Source organism: Plodia interpunctella, chromosome 16, assembly GCF_027563975.2.
Source record: "Plodia interpunctella isolate USDA-ARS_2022_Savannah chromosome 16, ilPloInte3.2, whole genome shotgun sequence".
Classification (NCBI taxonomy): domain Eukaryota; kingdom Metazoa; phylum Arthropoda; class Insecta; order Lepidoptera; family Pyralidae; genus Plodia; species Plodia interpunctella.
This window is the reverse complement of record NC_071309.1, coordinates 9,370,789-9,384,389: the sequence shown is the minus strand read 5'-3', so window position 1 is coordinate 9,384,389 and position 13,601 is coordinate 9,370,789. Positions and strand designations below refer to the sequence as shown.

At 37.4% G+C, this 13,601-nt stretch overlaps 2 protein-coding genes across 3 annotated transcripts; one reads left to right on the top strand and one right to left on the bottom strand.

The window, feature by feature from the left end:
- The first annotated feature begins 307 nt into the window (after nucleotides 1-307).
- wap (wings apart) lies at nucleotides 308-9,924 on the top strand. Of its 2 annotated transcripts, none has more exons than XM_053756615.2 (10): nucleotides 308-466; nucleotides 606-707; nucleotides 2,300-2,402; nucleotides 2,580-2,715; nucleotides 3,111-3,361; nucleotides 4,371-4,496; nucleotides 5,087-5,173; nucleotides 6,414-6,508; nucleotides 7,070-7,285; nucleotides 8,118-9,924. In XM_053756615.2, the coding sequence occupies exons 2-9, from the start codon at nucleotides 643-645 to the stop codon at nucleotides 7,266-7,268; spliced, it is 1,062 nt and encodes a 353-aa protein (XP_053612590.1). In that variant the 5' UTR covers nucleotides 308-466; nucleotides 606-642; the 3' UTR covers nucleotides 7,269-7,285; nucleotides 8,118-9,924. The 2 variants fall into 2 exon arrangements, with proteins under 2 accessions (XP_053612590.1, XP_053612589.1); XM_053756614.2 differs by having other exon boundaries at nucleotides 326-466; nucleotides 7,754-9,924.
- On the bottom strand, nucleotides 9,921-12,793 carry LOC128676480 (uncharacterized protein). The gene is made up of 2 exons (XM_053756611.2): nucleotides 12,336-12,793; nucleotides 9,921-12,096 (listed from the first exon to the last, which is right to left on the bottom strand). The coding sequence occupies exons 1-2, from the start codon at nucleotides 12,682-12,684 to the stop codon at nucleotides 10,208-10,210; spliced, it is 2,238 nt and encodes a 745-aa protein (XP_053612586.1). The 5' UTR covers nucleotides 12,685-12,793; the 3' UTR covers nucleotides 9,921-10,207.
- Between the last annotated feature and the right edge of the window lie 808 nt (nucleotides 12,794-13,601).

The following is a 13,601-nucleotide window of genomic DNA, read 5'->3' as shown; positions in this document are numbered from 1 at the left end:
GCTATATAAACAGAACTGTCCTTTAAAAGATTCAATTAAAGACATAAAACTATATTTTAGCGTACCCAAATGAAATAGATATAGAAATACATTTATAAATGAGATAGGATACAAAAGGTAAAAAAATGTAAATATTTCTATACTACTTTCATATTAAAAATAGTAAATATTTAAATCATAAAATAAAATTCAAATTCTACCCTTCGTCATTAGTTTTCTTTGTCTTCGACATATAAATAAAAAATAATAAGGCAATTTAAAAAAGTAAATGTCACAGCATAAGTAAAACGTCACATCACAAACAAATGTCAAGTCTATGAAAATGCTTGTTTGTTTGCTGATCATGAAATTTTAAAATTAAAATTCTCAAAAAGAAATAAAGTCGCATAGAAGTGATTCTCTCAATATAAAATTGTGTGAGCCTATGTTTTGTCTATTGATTCGCCTGAAAATCGTATTTTGTGAGGTAGTATTAGTCCTTTAATCTCGTTCTATTTTTACAGATATATTTTATAATGGTGCACGTTTATGTGTTTTCAGTATATAAAAGATAACAATAAGTTGTGTGAACGTTATTTCTTACAATATTGTTATGGAATTTGCAGATATTTGCTCAGAAAAGTTGCAATCCTGGCGACCACAATGTCTATGCCACATAGCAGCTCTTCAACTGCTAGCTCCAGCACCAAGCGCAAAGAAATTTACAAGTAAGAACATTTAAAATTGATATAATTACACTAGTTGCAGCCAGGTGCTTCGCAGTTGTGGAAAGTTCGTGATTAAAAGCACCCATGTTCTATTAGTTATGAGATAATATCGTTTTTCTTTGATTAAATTCTGCCATATATTTCATGTATTCTGTCCAATAGATTTTACATGATTGCATTACAAAAATCCTCACATTCATCCATTTATTACAGCTTGATGCTTGAATTAAATGTGAAATGAAAATTTAAATCCTATCCTAGTAATAATATAAATGCGAAAGTTTGTGAGGAATGTATGTATGTTAGTCTTTCACGTAAAATCTACTGGAGGGATTGTTATGAAATTTGGTAAACGGGTAGAACATAACCTGGAATAAAACATAGGGTGCTTTTTATCCTGAAATTCTCACGGGAGATTACCTGGTTGGGGATGTCAGCACAAACACATTACAGCACTATTTCAAACTGGTTATCTCTCTAGAGAGAAATGCAATAAATAAAGTGTTAAGCTCACATTGTTTAAGGCATTCTGCCAAGTGTTTTACACGTGCAATCTATGGGTCGATTACACACAAAAAGCACACAGCGCCTTGCGTGTCCAATATAATAATTGTTCCGCGTCTGGGATGTTCGCGGAGGCGCGCGTGGACACCTTCCAAGACATAGTGCGAAAGAGGGTGGCCTCCTTGATGCGGAGAGTGGCCGCTGGCCCCAACAGTCTCCTCACTATTATCGCTGGCAGGGTAGATGGCCCCTTTTTTAAACACTGGACCCATATCCACTTAAATAAGTAACTAACATAGTTTTAAGAACATAGTTACTAACACTTAATATGGTATTCATTTATTGCCGAAATAAACAATTATTATTATTATTTGTATCTCCTTTTGGGATTCACGGCACATAGTCCGGTCCTTTGAGAGGCTTGCGTGGGGATATGGATCCAACACGTAGAGGCCCTTTGGAGAATTTTGATGTTGTGTAGGTCTCCCGCCAAGACCCACTCCCGGATATACCAATGAAATGATATGCCCATGAGTAGGTCTCGGCGGGAGTGTGAACTATTGCAGAATAATGGATAGAAGTACTGGTCTATAGAATGAAATTTGGATGGACTGAGAATGGGCTATTGCAAAGAGTGCGGTCACCTGCCATAATCATGATAACTGACTATTCAGTGGCAGGTGGTGACTCGCCGCTCACTAGATGGGCCCCTCAAATCAGTCGCCGTGATTGGCGACAAAGGGGCAACATTGGCGTGGGCGGCTAAGGGTGTAGAGAGGTGAGTCTGCGGGGCGCGAAATCATGGTGATCCAGTCAGACGCCCCCGGCGTTATGACATTTTACACTTCCACCCTTCGAGCATATAGCTCTCGCGACTCCACTCTGGCCGGCCGATGAAGGCAAGCCAGAGGTAGGGGTCCTGTTACCTCTCGGTTTCCACCCCGACCTTGGGGAAGGAAGGCGGAGGTGAGGAACAGGGGCCTCCCCTGGGAGCACTCAGGTCCGTGGGGTCGCTACTCCCCAACAGCTCGCCACAAGCTGCCCTGCGGGCTTATTATTATTATTATTATAAATGTACTGTTTTTTAGATACCAAGCCCCATGGCCCCTGTACTCCATGAACTGGTCGGTGAGACCAGACAAGAGGTTCCGGCTTGCCCTTGGCAGTTTTGTTGAGGAGTACAATAATAAAGTAAGTGTATTCTGATAATTTCTTGATCCTGATGTAGCTTATAACACAAGCACCTAATTAAGCTGATGAATGTGTGTCTTGAAAATTGAAAATTTTATCTAATCTATTCTAAACTCTAAACTGTTTCTAGTAGCTAACTTTAAAAAATATATATTATATATCATATATATTTAACAGGTGCAGATCATATCCTTAGATGAAGAGACCAGTGAATTCAGCCCCAAAAGCACATTCGATCACCCCTACCCCACCACCAAGATCATGTGGATACCCGACAGCAAGGGAGTGTATCCTGACCTTCTGGCCACCAGTGGTATGTATTTTAGCATACTTCAAAAAAAATTTAAAAAAGCAAAAATATATTACTTAATCATCACTTCAATACAAAGTCCAAAAAACTTATATATGCCTAGATCTTTAAAACTAGGCCACGGATTTTGATGAGGCAATTTTTAATAGATAGTGTGATTCTGCAGGAAGATTTAAGAGTATATTATGGTTTTATCCTAGCAAAGCCAGGTCGGACAGCTAGTGTAGTTTAAAATGGAGACTGTATGTTTTTCCGAGCGATTATTTAACACTCTGTTAACATCTATCTTGGAGCAATTTCACGAACCTCAAGACGTTTTAGTTCACAAGGCCAAATTCATACAGTCTTCACTGATTATCAAAACTTTATTTTTCAACACCATTTTTGATTTGTCCCAGGTGATTACCTGCGCATCTGGCGCGCGGGGGAGCCCTACACCCTCTTCGAATGCGTCTTGAACAACAACAAGAATTCAGACTTCTGCGCGCCTCTGACCTCATTCGACTGGAACGAGGTGGACCCGAACTTGATTGGCACGAGTAGCATCGACACCACTTGCACCATTTGGGGGCTGGAGACTGGTCAGGTGCTGGGTAGGGTTAACGAGGTCTCGGGGCATGTGAAGACACAACTGATCGCTCATGACAAGGTATACTATCAACTGTTTATAACCATGGTTTTGTGTTTATTGGCTTATTTTGTATGAATAACTAGCTGAGTCCCGGGGCTTCGCTCCCGTGGGGATATTGGGATAAAAAGTACTTTATGTGTTATTCCAGTTTATATTTTATTCGTGTACGAAATTTAAATACAATCTGTATATTCTACAATACAATATTCTATCCATGTACGAAATTTAATTAAATTCCAGTTTATATTCTATCCATGTACGAAATTTAATTACAATCCATCCAGCAGATTTTGTGTGATAGAGAAACAAACTTACACATATCCAATTTCGCATTTATAATAATAGTAGAATTAAATAATAATAATAGGGACAGCTTTTTAATAAAAAATGAAATTCGTTTTTCTAATTTTGAAATGATATTTTGTGTACTACTGAGCATGCCAAAGGATTTGTAATGTTAGTATTTGATGTTTGATTGTTTCCCATCTGGCTAGCAGTTAACCAGATGGAAAGCAAAGCTGAATTCTATAGTGAGTTACATGTGAGTGAATAGTACCCTATGTCCTTTTCCATACTACAAGCTACATGTATGCAAAATTTCAAGAAGATTGGTTGAGTAGATAGAGCGTGAAGAGGTAACAAACAAATAAACTTTAACATTTATAATATTTGTTAGGATTCAAGATTGTTTGACTAGAGTGTGAAGAGGTAACAAACAAACTTACTTTCACATTTATAATTATTTATAATTCCGTGCCTCCTGTGATACAAGTGAAAATTCATATTTTTACAAGAGTGCAAAACCTTGACAAATATTGATAGTCGATGACTATGTTTTTACCAAAAAATCCGTCAGTTATATATACCATTTTGCACAAAATTATCTTCGAAACTATAGAAGATAGAAGAACGTGAGTTGGACCTAAAAATAATATATCTTTTTCTGATAAAGATAAAGTTTAAAATCACTTAACACAGGAGGCACAGAATTAGGATTAGTAAGTATCCTTGCATAATACGATGGCAGGAGGTGTACGACATAGCGTTCAGCCGCGCGGGCGGCGGCCGGGACATGTTCGCGTCCGTGGGCGCCGACGGCTCCGTGCGGATGTTCGACCTCCGCCATCTCGAGCACTCCACCATCATCTACGAGGTGACGCCATTTGTTAGATATGTTTTACAACACGTGACTAAGTTAAATTATATCATGTTACGTTATATAGTAAGTTGAGGAGTTCCCTCGTTGGGAGCCGATTCTGGGTGAGCCATCGGATCATGCATAATTCATAATAGTGAATTGTGTCATCCAAACTAAATGTGTATACAAAGTTTCAAATTTGCTTTTAAAATTAATTTTAAAAACAGATTCCATCTGCTTCTTAAATAAAAATGATAGAAATCTTTAACTGTTTTAATAGAAAAAAAAGTAAGTTCTAGACATGTGTTATGAAATACTAATTCACCAATACTATATTCTATATCTTATACATTATATAGTTAATATCCAAGACCCAGGTCGATCTGAAAAAAATAATTTTCCATGTTGACCTGACCGGGGATCGAATCCGGGACCTCCAGTGTAGCAGTCCGGCGTGATGACCACTAGGCCACGGAGTGGAGGTCGTCAAATTCGAATAAAATAGAAAATTTATAGTATTACCCACGGTAAGTACCGTGGTAATCATGACACGGTGTCTATCTGATAGCCGGTAAAAATTGTACAAATAAAACACTTCCATATAGGACCCGCAGCATACGCCCCTGCTGCGGCTGGCGTGGAACAAGCAGGACCCCAACTACCTCGCCACCGTCGCCATGGACGCTTGCGAGGTATGTCTGTCTCATCTTGGTTATATGACTGTTTATGTATAGCAGTGGTGTTGTATATATTATTGTGCTGTCCGTGGCGTCGCAGGAAGTCTGGCTGAGGGCTGAAAATCTGTGCCGGCATTACGTTCAGTGTAACAGTGAACCTTTGTTAGAGTGTGTAAACTAAACTGGATATAAATAAATAATAAATAAATATATTAGGACAAATCACACAGATTGAGCTAGCCCCAAAATAAGTACGAGACTTGTGTTATGGGATACTATAACTCAACGATACTATATTTTTATAACAAATACATATATAGATAAACATCCGAGACCCGGGTCAATCAGGAAAAGATCATTTTCCATCATGACCCGACCGGGGATCGAACCCGGGACCTCTCGGTTCAGAGGCAAGTACTTTACCACTGCGCCATCGAGGTCGTCAAATATATAATACCTTCATACTCATTGTGTGTTACTGACATTGTCAGTTGTAAAGAAGAAAGAAATAGTTTTTCTCTCTCTCTCTCAGAAATGGTCGCCAACAATGTATGTAGTTTTGCTCTGTGAAAATAAAATAATTTACTGCATTGTTCTAAATCTCCATTTTATTCCTATTTTGCTCATAACCCATCAACCTTCACCTTATTGCACGCACGCACTACCGTTTCATGTTTTCTACAATTTAATGTGTAAAATGTTTGTTGTGTGTATGCAAAGTATTCTATGTGCCGCCGAGAAATTGTATTCTCGAGAATTTCTCGAGAACTTAGGAAACGTGTTTTCGAAAGTTTGAAAGAAATTCAACGATTTTTGTATCATATCTTACCTTGTTTGTGTACTGTGATTGTTGATGTGCCGCCGAGATTGTTCGAATTCTCTAGAATTCCTTTCGAACTTAACAAATGTGATTTCTAAGTTTGCAAGAATTTCAGCAATATCTTATATTATCCTTACATATTATTAAAACTCCCTCTGTCGCGTCTGTCTGTCTGTATGAAAGCTATAAACTCAAAAACTATAGTCGATTATTTATACTGTTGGCGTAAGAATAGATATTGTAAAGGAAGGTTTAGGTGTATGGTTTATTATATTTGTACCCGAGCGAAGCCGGGCAGGGCGCTTGTGTCAAAACAAAGTTGGACAACACTCAACGGTCACACTAAGCTCACTAAGACACAAACAGAAGCGGGCACAACACACCCAGCAGTGGGGTAATTAAAATGGCCGATGAAGATGATTGTTCATATACCAGGTGATAATCCTGGACGTGCGCGTGCCGTGCACGCCCGTGGCGCGCCTCAACAACCACCGCGCGTGCGTCAACGGCATCGCCTGGGCGCCGCACAGGTAACCTACATCTGATACTATTAATATATGAGTTTTACATTTTCTGAAATTAACTTTATAATAATATTCATAGTTCTATAGTTCTTTATTGCTTTCATTTGGTGTACTTATTAGTAGGTCTTATTGTAACATTTTAAGTGCACAAATGAGTCCTGGGAAGGCGTTGCAATTTAATTGTCATTATATAATATATTATTTTTATTGTTAATTAATTCATATAATAAAAAAAAATAAACATCTAAAAGTTATAAACTTACTAACTTTAGGCAGATGACTTAATTTAGCCTTAGTTATTTGCCAGTTAGAAATAGATTTTTATCTAGCGGTTAATTTATCTGTCAGATACTAACTAATAATATATGCAAAAGTTTGTTTGTACTCTTTACACTCCCTCTATCTGCTCAACCAGTCTTAAATTTTGCATACATGTAGTTTGAAATATGGAGAAGGACATAGGGTAGGCTTAATCCCGGAAAAGCTACTGTTCCCGTAGGAAATTTAGGTTGGCGAAGGCTTGTTATATTTTATCGGAAATCGCTGAATCGTCATATTTCCATACAGCTCGTGTCACATCTGCACAGCGGGTGACGACCACCAAGCCCTGATATGGGACATCCAGCAAATGCCGCGCGCGATTGAGGACCCGATACTGGCGTACACCGCGGCTGAGGGGGAAGTCAACCAGATTCAGTGGGGCGCCACGCAGCCTGATTGGATCGCTATATGTTACAATAGACATACTGAGATACTTCGTGTCTAGATGTGTATTGTTGCCAGGTGAGGTGGGTGAAAAATTGTACACTTAGCGTGATCCTTATTAGTAGAAATAAGAGTGATTTTCGTTTATGTCAAGTAAGTGCAGTCGTAGACACCTACCCTGATTATATTCGAGTTTAAATATGCTTGTATTGTTTTGTTGTCAGGTGAGTTTATTGCGAGAATATTCTAGAATCATTAGCATGTGAACCTTAATACTAGTGACATAAGGTTCTTAGTCACGTAATAGCGTTCATGACGATACTAACCCCATCTAGCGTAACTTTTCAAATAGTATATATTTATATATTATAGTCCCTATTTATATATATCGGAAGCAAGTGATTGTCTACGAAAACTACTTTTCATGTGTCAGACGTTTGAACCTTGGACCTTATGGTCAGGCTGGCGTCTTATCCACTGAACCATCATCGCTTCAAAATAATAAATACACACAACAATAAAACATTTGTATATCTTTTTTTCCAGGTACAATAAGGCCCACAAGCTGTGATGTCAAAAATTTTAATGTCAAAAATGTCACGGATAATCGCACCTAAAATACCACTCGACCTGGCAATTTCACTCGAATATAAACTTGAGTTAAGCGCAATCCCAGGGAATGATAGAACTATGATAAGCATGGAATACGTAATGCACAAAAAATTTATGCCAAATCAAAAGGGACCTTATGGCGCCCGGCATTTACGCCATTATTGCCGTTGTTTTGTATTCGAACAGCGGCAATGAAGAGCTAAATGACAGCCGCCATAAGGTCCCTATTTATATGGACGGCCACATATACCTATATACCTACTTCATTTTTGGTGAATAAATAATATTATTTATTTAGAAACAATGAAGACTATACTGATATCGGGGCGTCCGCTGCGTTAGCCAGAGTGCGCAGTGGCTTTTACCCGTCTCTTTCATAAATATTGCGCGAGAATGAAATGGGAGACCCGCGACGGAGTCATTTCATTTTTCGACACTCGACATAATTTTTCTAGGTCGGTATTTGTACTTGGCAATATAAGGCGCTTTGTTCCGAGGCACCAGCGCCACCATAGCATTTTTTTCAGTTTCTTTTATTTCTTAGCGAAAACAAAAACATATTTCCACAGCCATATACCTAATAACATTATTTATCTAGTGCGGCATAACCTGTTAAAATATTTTTTTCGCTAAAAAATTAAATTATAGTGTTCGGCGGTACAAAGCGCCTTAATGAATTTTAATATTTTTAAGACTGAAAAGTAATGAAACTTTTGCATTGTAAAATTTTATTCAAAGACGCAACTATTCGTGACTGTACCTATTTAAAAACAATTTTTTTCTCAAAAAAATTTCTCTAAAAACATTTTGTCTATTGTAGACTTTGACTTTCAAAACATGAGAGACACACACAGATACACAGATAATTTCTGTTAGTTACTTTCTAACTGGTGTAACGTATACTAGTAGTTCAGCAAAGTTTGACCTGAATGTAATATCGATGTGTGCAAGATTGGAAGAATTTTGGTCTCAAATTATAAGACGATTTCGCATTTATTGTGTAAAAGGCAAAGATTGAGAACCTTCCCCTAAGATTTTATTTATATTTATGAAAAAAACGTATTGTAATTATTTGTAAATATTATGGAAAAATTACAAATTGACATGTAAAATTGAAGTGTCGTGTAGGAACATAATATAACACATGCATATGTATATAACATATGTGTATATGACACAACACTTTGGGTACCCAAAATATGAACTCATAAACTTACCCTGTTATTTCTAAGCATACTTTATTTGTTATGTTTATGTTTTCTCTCGTTCTGTCAATGCCAAATATTATAAAGTGAGATAGTGACAAAACATACTTTAGCTCAAAGTACGCTTTATCTTTTTAATAACAGGGTTAGTTCATTAGTTCATTATAAGTGTAAGTCCTCGTACGATGATTGTAATACTAGGTACTACAATTCCGTGTTTTTATTTACATTTGACTCGACATTAGCTGAGTTTTGTCAAAGACTTGAGGTTGACCCTTATGTTCTGTGTGATAAGACCCATAATAAGTATATATCTGTTCGTTTTTGTGGGATGTTTTGTTTGGCCTTCATTCCTACATAGCCTAACATTTCGGTGGTTAATGGGAAGCGAATTTTTAGTAGCGCAATCGTGCTTCCCTGTCCACTTGTTTATTAATAATCCTTAGTTTTTCAATTTCGTAGATTACGCAGGCAATTCTTTACAGAATGATTCTGATGACCGTGCATTTTTTATTGTTATATTTTATGTCTAAAGTTTGTAAAACGTAGCTTGATCTCTGTGACAGATTAAACTAATACATCCGTCTCTGTCGCTCTCGTTTCGAATGTATCGGTTCATCCTGCTGTCACAAGGATCGTGTTATATTTTACACGCTATGCAGCATTTGCCAGCTCATATATTAGGACATATCCAACACGATCCACAAAATTGAACAGCGACCCCCTAAAACCTCGCATAAAGGTCTAGGGATTAGTATTAGCGAAAAGCGCATGGCTCCCCTTGTATAGCTGAATTGACATTGTGAGTTGTTAGTGATCTTGTGATTAATTAGGCTTAGTATATTTATACAACTAGTTTTAAGTTTTCGTACATTATTATTAATTAAATAATGAAACATCTTGAACGCTTTTTATTTTAACACTTTACATATTAAAATCTTTCATTTAAACTTACAATAGATATAAATTTCGTCAGCCATATTTGTTTATCAGGCCTAAATAGGTTAGTTCTTGGTCAACACAATCTATCTATGATTTCATAAAGGATCCATTCTTCATGGATGGGACTGGGACCATTACAAGAACGTTTCTTAGTACTGGTATTTCCGAAATGTTAGTCGTTTTCGAATATGTTGCTAGTTAAGGTCGAATTTCTGAATAGAAAGCCACATTTTAAGATTTATTAACCCGATTTTTGTCCCAAAGCAAACTCCTCGTAAACTTTTAATAAATAATTTGGAGTTCTCGGTGTGAAATCTTTCAAAACATCTTGGAAGTCTTTCAATGTCACTTCTTGACAATTCAAGTCTTCTTCCAATGCTCTCAAAGCGGCCTCGTGGCACACAGCATGTAGTTCAGCTCCTGAAAACTTATTTGTCATCTGTGCTATATTCTCTGCTGACACGTCTTCACTGACGCTCATTTTTGCTAATTTCAACTCTATTATCTGCAATCTAGTTTCATAATCGGGCAAAGGTACATAGATTAGCCTGTCCAGCCGGCCCGGCCTCAATAACGCCCGGTCCATTTTGTCCGGACGGTTTGTTGCAGCCAATATAGTGACCGACTTCAATGGCACTACCCCATCTAACTCGGTCAACAACTGGGCTAAGACTCTTTCGTGTACTCCCGCTTCGCCCACTCCCCTTTCCCCCCCAATAGCATCCATTTCATCGAAAAATATTACAGAGGGCGCCACTTGACGAGCTTTTCTAAATAAATCCCTAACAGCTCTCTCAGACTCTCCAACCCATTTTGAAAATAATTCTGGCCCTTTTATTGATAAGAAATTTAAACCACTCTCAGTGGCCAGTGCTTTTGCTATCATAGTCTTTGAACAACCTGGAGGACCATATAATAAGACGCCCCCTGGTGGCTTAACCCCTAAGCGTTGAAAACTGTCAGCATGCTTCAATGGCCATTCAACAGCTTGCCTTAACTTTAATTTCAAGTTATCCATGCCACCGATATCTGACCATCTCACATTAGGAATTTCTATTAACAATTCCCTCATGGCACTAGGCCTCACTATAGTCAATGCTGCCATCAAATCATCCTTTTCAATATGATCACTTGAACGCTTCATACATTTCATTGACGCCTGAGTACAAAGGTTCACTAAATCAGCTGCTACGTAACCATGCGCTAGTTCTGAAATCGAATCTATATCTTGAGATGAAATTTTACCGGGAAGACTTTTTAAAAGACTATGTAGAATTTCTCTCCTTCGAATTCTGTCTGGAACAGGCACTTCTATCTCTTTATCTAGTCTCCCAAATCTTCTCAACATAGGATCTATTGCATCTGGTTTCCTTGTAGTGGCCAAAACAAATACTCTACTGTTCTCTTGATGTAAATTATCCAAAAGGGATACGAAAGCTGAGGTTATCCTTCTTTCTTGTTCTGTACTCCCCGAGGAACGCCTCGGACAAATAGTTTCAATTTCATCAACTAAAATAATACTAGGTTCATTTTCTATCGCTTTTGCGAACAAACTTTTCATTGTGGCTTCTGTTTCACCGAAATATTTGCTAAATATAGCTGGGCCATTCACTTCAATATGATGGCATTGGGTGTGTTCAATTAAATATTTACAGATAGCAGTTTTTCCTATACCTGAATGGCCGTAGATCAAGAGACCTCTAGTTGGTTGAAAGTTTGATGCAATGCCATTTTTGTTGAAAGATATATCGATAAAAGTTTTGATTTCATCTAAAATATCATCAACGCCGCCTAAGCATAAAGTTCTTTTACTTTTTGGTACTACATCTTTTTCAACACGCCATATAGTGTTTTCATCCAAAACACACCAAGTTTCATTTATACAATCAGAAATGTCACGTTTTAAATTAAGTATTTCTATGTCAAGTTTCTTTCCAAAGTAATAGTAAACTAAAATGCTGCCAACGCATACAAAGTTGTTATAAAAGTGCTGTTTCAATATGCCACTTATGTCTGTCTCAATTTTGTGACTTTGGATTCTGATGGAGACACTGGTAGCTTTCGGGATTTTACTTTCTACAACTGACACTGTGATTTTCTTGTTGTCACCGCACCATGCACTAGGTAGATCTGTAATCACATTAATTTTTATAGTAATTCAATCTATGTTTCATCTAAAATCCACATTCATATTAAATACGCTCAAAAACTATTATCTCAAGTAGAATTATGGCCATCAAAAAATGCAAAAACTTTCATATGATGAAATTATCCAGAAAATTGGAATGTTTCCAATAGGGCAGATAGCTAAATATACTTCACATCTTGTCATGATAATACACTTCATAAAAAGTATTTTATAATTTTACCTGCAGCGGGTAATATAACAGCAGCGGGGGCACAGTTTTTGGAGGGCCACATCCGCTTCACAAGCTTAGGGGCCCCATCTCTACAGATTTCCAAGGGACCTCCAATGACGGCTCCTATTAAAGAACTTGTTGATGGATGAACCATAACCGCATCTCTTGGCACGCCGTCCGGGGGCGCTCCACCCCTCACGAGCCAAGAATATAGGACTCCAGCCTCGATATACGGACATTTTAACTGATCTTTTGCACAATTTAACTCCACATGAACGGGCTTGTCGTTTGAGGTTATACTGCAGCCACAACGTTCACAATCCACCCATAAAGTTTTCTTAGCTTGTTTCGGAGGCATATTTTTATTTAATTTGTTAAAAAATGGGTTAAATCATTAAAAATTAAGATTTCAGAGAACACCATGCCATCACATTGGCCAAAAATAGGTAGGTAAATAAAAAACAAAACGTAACGTCAAATAAACGTTAAAGTTGGAAATGGTCAAATAGCGTTTAGTTTTTATAGTTTTATCCAACACCCGAAAATGTTGGATTCATGTCGGATTGTCTTTACGTTGTTGGCATCGGAGTACCCACTAATTCCATGGTTGTTGGAAATAGAGATATTACTATCCAAAAGAAGTTCTAAAAAATGAATAAAAATATCATTGATAGCCATGTTGTAAAAAGTAGTCCGAATCCAGGTAACGCAAGTACCTTTTATAAATTTTACATTTAATTACCACAATGGCCTTTTCATTCACCATTGGATATGAGCGCCGGTCAGTGAAATTGCAATGTTATGATTCACTGCGTGGCCTACTTAGATCCGAAGTGGCACATTCCAGCGGTGCTCGGCCTTATCATTCATAGCGCGTGCTAAGCTCCGGTTAAGGACGGCACTTTCTTTTTTACATCAGTCGGCGGCTGTTTAGGGACCGTGATATAATTTGTTGTGTAAACTGCCGTTAAGGAATGTAGGTACATAGTACTACTTACTAGCCATATTTATTATATAATGGATGACGAAAATTACGACATTAGATAATAGAGTAGTGTAAGGTACCTATTTGAAATATTTTAATATGTTATTATCTTGGATCATCAATTTGAAAAAAGCCAACTAACTATAAGTAGGTACTTGAAACTTTAATAATAATATATTAGGACAAATCACACAGATCGAGCCAGCCCCAAAGTAAGTTCGAGACTTGTGTTATGGGATACTAACTCAACGATACTATATTTTATAGCAAATACATATATAGATAAACAT

Excerpts from the sequence above, each read along its gene's own strand:
- wap (XM_053756615.2), top strand. The coding sequence starts at position 643 with ATGTCTATGCCACATAGCAGCTCTTCAACTGCTAGCTCCAGCACCAAG. Across the intron at positions 2,403-2,579 it reads TTGAGGAGTACAATAATAAA|GTGCAGATCATATCCTTAGA; the intron begins GTAAGTGTATTC and ends TATATTTAACAG. Across the intron at positions 5,174-6,413 it reads TCGCCATGGACGCTTGCGAG|GTGATAATCCTGGACGTGCG; the intron begins GTATGTCTGTCT and ends TTCATATACCAG.
- LOC128676480 (XM_053756611.2), bottom strand. The coding sequence starts at position 12,684 with ATGCCTCCGAAACAAGCTAAGAAAACTTTATGGGTGGATTGTGAACGT. Across the intron at positions 12,097-12,335 it reads TGTTATATTACCCGCTGCAG|ATCTACCTAGTGCATGGTGC; the intron begins GTAAAATTATAA and ends ATGTGATTACAG.